At 55.1% G+C, this 5,173-nt stretch overlaps 1 protein-coding gene across 1 annotated transcript; it reads right to left on the reverse strand.

Moving 5' to 3' along the window:
• Positions 1–681: 681 nt before the first annotated feature.
• On the reverse strand, positions 682–3,930 carry GAS1 (growth arrest specific 1). Its single transcript, XM_085213469.1, has 2 exons — positions 1,765–3,930; positions 682–891 (listed from the first exon to the last, which is right to left on the reverse strand). The coding sequence occupies exon 1, from the start codon at positions 2,980–2,982 to the stop codon at positions 2,038–2,040; it is 945 nt and encodes a 314-aa protein (XP_085069595.1). The 5' UTR covers positions 2,983–3,930; the 3' UTR covers positions 682–891; positions 1,765–2,037.
• Between the last annotated feature and the right edge of the window lie 1,243 nt (positions 3,931–5,173).

The following is a 5,173-nucleotide window of genomic DNA, read 5'->3' on the forward strand; positions in this document are numbered from 1 at the left end:
AACGAAAAGCTTTAAATAAACACCATGAATAAAAGATAAATAAACTTTTTTTTTTTTACTTGTGTGTGTGTGTGCCTGGCTTGAAGCAGTCCAAACTCAAATCCCTAGAGGACTGAGCTTTGTCTTTTGTGTTAATGTTTAAAAGATTTTCCAATGCTGGAGTTTATTCCTACTGCAAACATTTCTATTTACAAGGTCAAGTGTATCAGCACTCAACACAGCTTAAGAGTGTAATTATTTATCTAAGGGTGTTTGAGTGTAGATCAGTAGCTCTGGCAGCAAACCAGTCTTCAGCTCAACGCAAAGCAACTCCTCAGAATGGTATTACAAGATCTGGTAATTGCTGATCCCCTCAGTTTGTTTACTTTTGTGTTATTCAATGGGGGACAGGACAGGATGAATGATAACTCCTGCGCATTTTGCAGCAACCTTCTGGATGCACACACCACAGCCTGCATGAAGCCTCTGCATTCTGCATTTCTCACCGTTTTCTTGTTCGCGTGGCAGGGAGTATTTCTAAGGGTGTCAGTGGAGAAACATGCCTCTACTTCAAGAAGAAAGCATGGTGCACAAGCAATTCTACACACATACAGGAGCAGTGTCCCTGAATCGCTTCACTATCTTCTGGCACTGGCATGTTGCCATGCCAACGCATTATAAAAATCAACCACTCCTTTAAAGTAGTATTTTCAAAGCTGTATTTACTTCTTGCACGTAATTATTCATTAACGTAAGAATACCAGTAATTTACATCTATGTAAAGTATTACAGGCAGGCAGAGATTTTTGCTTGTTGGTTGGTTTTGGTTTGTTGTTCTGCGGTTGGCTCCCGTCCTTCCCTCCCCTCCTCTCCCCCTCCTTCCAATCTTGGGAGCTGAGAGTTCAAGTGTCCCTGGAAAACAATTTCACCACATCCATTATTTAAAGCTCTTTCTTTACTAATTTAAACATTTAGAAAATACAAAAAGCCATACATATTTGAAACACAGGCCTTTGTTACGCCTTCTATAAAAAATACTAGGTTTAAGGCAGCTCGGAAATGCGTACATACAATTCTACAATGTTCATAAAGTCTCTCCAAATAAGAACGTTAACTCCAAATCTAAAAAATACACTGTACATTCGGTGTTCTAGAAAATACGTCAGTGAATCATCGCTGCTGGTATCCCTTTACACATAAAACAAAACCTGTACCTTTCCAGAAAAGACTAGCGCATGTGATTACTTGGCAAATAGGATGTGGATTTAAAACTTTTATTACTTTTTTTCTTAAATAAATTATCCCCAAAAGCATACAATTTATAAAATTGTATAAACAAAGAAGAGCGACTGGTAACAAATCCCAGTTTTAAATACATCTCTATATAAAGATTTACCAGAGGTCACCACCCTGATACAAGAGGCAATATAGCTTCTCAGCGTATGTGAACATACACGTTACGAGTTTAAAAAGTGTCTTTCAAAGATGGCAGTGCAGAGCTCTTTTGGAAGACAAGTTGCATTGTTTGCGACAGCCAACAACTCTCTTTGAAAAGAATCATTTTTATATGCCCCTAGGTTAGGAGAGGCGGCTGCCGGCTGGCTGCGTTAGGGCAGACTTGTGTGCAAGAAGCAGTGCTGCGAACCACCTCACCTCACCTCACCTCACCTCACCCAGGCGGTGCTCTCCTGAGCTCCGGCAGATGCAGCGCGGCACCGCGCACACGGTACCGAGTGACAGTCAGGTTCCTGGGCAATAGCTTTGGCAGCAATTTGGGCAGCTCACCTCTTTCTAACCTTCATGTCAAATCGCTACAGACACACGGCCGTGCCCTCGCTTCTTCTCCCTCCCTCCGAGGCGGCGGGGAGCCGGCTCAAGGTCCTTCCCCTCACCTCACCGCGGGCCGCAGCGCCAGGCGGCCGGGACGCATTGCATAGTGCACACAGGGACAGACACGCAGAGGAGGCGCCCGGATAACGGCGGGACTGGCCGTCCGCTCGCATGGAAGGGGGGAAGCCCCGCCCGAGGCCAGGGCCGGGGCGAGGGCCGGGCGGGGGGCTAGAGCGGCGGTAGAAGTGGCAGCAAGATGGAGGCCAGCAGCGCCCAGGCCGCGCAGGCGGCCCGGCCGGCACCATCCGCCTGCATGGGGAAGCCGGGCTCCGGGCCCGCATTGTCCTCCGCCTCGTCCCTCCCCTTCTGGCTCGGCTCCTCCTCGTAGTCCTCGTCGTAGTATTCCTCCAGGCCGCCGTCCGAGCCTCCGCTGCTGCCCGCGCCGTTGCTGCCCACGTCGGCGCCGAAGCAGAGGCGGGCCATGTTCTCTTTAACCGACTCGCAGATGGGCCGCTCCAGCCCGTCGCAGACGCAGTCGTTGAGCAGCACGGCCTTGGGCACGGCCAGCATGTCCTCGATGACGGCGCGACACTCGGGCGTGCAGCGCAGCCCGTTGAACAGCTTCCCGCAGTAGGCCATGTAGCGGTTGAGCGCCTGGCTGCAGCGGCTGTCCCAGTCGCAGCGCCGCCGCGCTTCCGTGCAGCCCATCACGCCGGGGCCGCCCCCCGCGCCGCCGCCGGGCCCACCGCCCCCCGCGCCGCCGGCCGCAGGGCTGCTGGTGCGAGGCAGGCAGGGCTCGATGGCGCGCTTGGTAGCGCGGCAGTTCTCGTCCTGCGCGCAGTCGCAGTCCTCCAGCGCCGGGCCGCGCCGGGTGTGGTTGAGCTGAATGAGGGCCGCGATGCAGTGGCTGGGGCACCGCCGCCGGGAGGCGGCCGACGCTGCGGCGGCCGCTGGCCCGTCCCCGCCGCCCACCGCCGGCTGTTGCTGCAGGAGCACCGGGGCGCACGCCTCGGCATACTGGTTGTACGCGTAGCTGCACTCGGGCTCCCCCTGACACTGCAGCACCGCCTGCCAGCAGATCAGCCGCCGGCCCTGCACCGGAGAGCTCCGGGGCGGCCACACGGCGCCCAGCGCCGCCGCCAGCCACAGCCAGGCAGGCGGGCGGGCCGGCATCGCGGGCGGCGGAGGCTGCTGCTGCCGCGGGGTCGCGGGGGAGAGGAGCCGCCGGGCGAGGAGGAGGAAGAAGAGAAGGAGCTGCCGCCGCTCGGAAAGTTTGCAGAACTCCCGCCGGCCGTGCGCATGAGGTCTCCTCGCATCAATCCATTCGCGCGGGCTGTGGCCCCCTGTCGCTGAAAGCGGTGGAGCCGCGGTGCCAAGCGGTCGCCCCGGGGCCGCTCCGAGCCCCCCCGGCGCTGCTCCCGGCCCGGCTCGGTCTGGTTCGCTCTGCGGCTCCGCGGCGGCGTGGAGCTCAGCGCAGAGCGGCGCGCGGAGGAGCGCGGCTCCGGAGTGCACTTGGGGACTTGAAGGCGGCGTCGGGAGAACTCATGGTGCTGACCCGATCCTAATGCAATTCCGTGTCTCTTTCGCTTTTCTTTTTTTTTGCACAAAATAAATGCCCGGCCGCTGCCTTCTCGAGAGCTCTTAACTCTCCGCTCGCAGCATCTCTGCACATGCCAGCCGCTCCGATCCCGCAGGCGGTGCCGGCTCTGCTTGCTCCCTTGGGCTCGGGTCGCACTTCGGGCAGCAGAGAGGAGAAATGTCTCTCCCCGTCAGCGCGAAGGCAGCGCGGGGAAGGCAGGAAGGCAGGCTTCGAGGTCTCTTTCTTTCTGGGCGACTGATGCTGCTGCTGTTGTCAACAAGCCCTGCAAGCTGTTCTGCGGATCCGTCTGCGGATCTTTTTTTCTTTGCAAGGCTTTAAATACAAAAGTGCCTTCCGAGCAGCGGCAACGTGCTCTGATTAGGCCTCATTATGCATGCATGGAAAAGCAAACAAACAAAAAAAATTAGCAACGCTTCTTCTTTTACACATCCCCCAGCCTGCGCGCTCTCGGTCTCTTTCTCCTTTTCTCCACTTTTTTCTCCCTTCGCTCGGCCCCCTTTTCCAGCTCTGCGACTTGCCATTGGACCAGCCTGTTGTTGAAACTTTTTTTTTTCTTTTTCTCCCCTCCCTCCTCTCTTTACGATCTGCTGGAGTGAGGGAAGCGAAAAGGGGGGCTGGAGGGCAGCTCACATTCAAAGCTTGAAAGGAAAGGCTTAAGGAGAATGACAGCCCCCCCGAGGAGCCCCTCCTCCCGTTAAGGCGGCGCGGCCCTACGCAGCCACGGGGCGAAGGCACGTCCCCGAGCGGAGCGGAGGCCCCGCTCCGTCCGGCTCACGTGGGGACGAGGCGGGGGCTCCGGGCTTCGGAGGGTGGCTTTGTCCGTTCTCCGTGCCGACGTGCTGGTAGCGGGCTGCTGCAACCATGTAAGTGCTGAGACTTGCTGTGTTCTCAGCAGCAGTGCCACTTAATACACCCTACCAATGGTAAACACACACAGCTCACCTTACTGCCTGTGGTGGTAGGATGTTGACCAGCGGAAGTGCTGCGAGAATCAGTGTAGTTCTGTGGTACTTCATGAAGGTCTGCCCACCAATAAAAGCTGGTTTGAAACCTGCTAGCTAAGAGGATTTTCACAGAAAGGAAACCACCCTGCCCACCTGTTGTACTCTCCGTGCTTTTAATTTGCTTTTACGGAACTAGACAAGGCAGTGCACACATCCAGGTGTAACGAGAGAAGCAAAACAAAATAGACAGTGCCGCTTTTACCCTCTGCCTTTCAGGTTTGTGCTACCTTAATTCCAGAGCATGATCGTCTCCGACCGCCAGGGGCAGCGGAATCTGCTGCCTGTCAAAACCGGCACTTTTTTTTTTCATCCTGAGACTATGAACTCCATCTGTCACAAAAATTAGGGCTAAATGTGTTTCCCAGAAACTCGGGGATCCGAGCGCTGCGGACCGATGTCTGAGAACGCGTGGAAGGTTGGGAGACAGCGTGGTGCGTCCGGGGCCGGTGTGATGGATGTGCTGAGTGGCAAGCACACGCGCCCACTCCATTGTGTCGCTTTTAACATTGCTAGCGGTCCTTTCTCAACACGGCTTTGCCCCTTCTGCTGCAAACGATGTATTTGCTCCCAAATCCATGAAAACTGCCTTCAGAGTAGCCATCCAACTAGTTTTTTTGTTTGGTTTGGTTTGGTTGGTTTGGTTTGGGTTTTTTTGCCCATTATTTTAATCCATGTTTAATAATGTGTGATTAATAATGTCAGATGCCATTTAGGCAGAGTGCAGTAATTGCGTAGTGCCAGCTGCCAGGGTTTGCAAGTT

Source organism: Meleagris gallopavo, chromosome Z (genome assembly GCF_905368555.1).
Source record: "Meleagris gallopavo chromosome Z, MGAL_WU_HG_1.1, whole genome shotgun sequence".
NCBI lineage: Eukaryota > Metazoa > Chordata > Aves > Galliformes > Phasianidae > Meleagris > Meleagris gallopavo.

Coding starts and splice junctions, on each gene's coding strand:
- GAS1 (XM_085213469.1), bottom strand. CDS start 2,982: ATGCCGGCCCGCCCGCCTGCCTGGCTGTGGCTGGCGGCGGCGCTGGGC.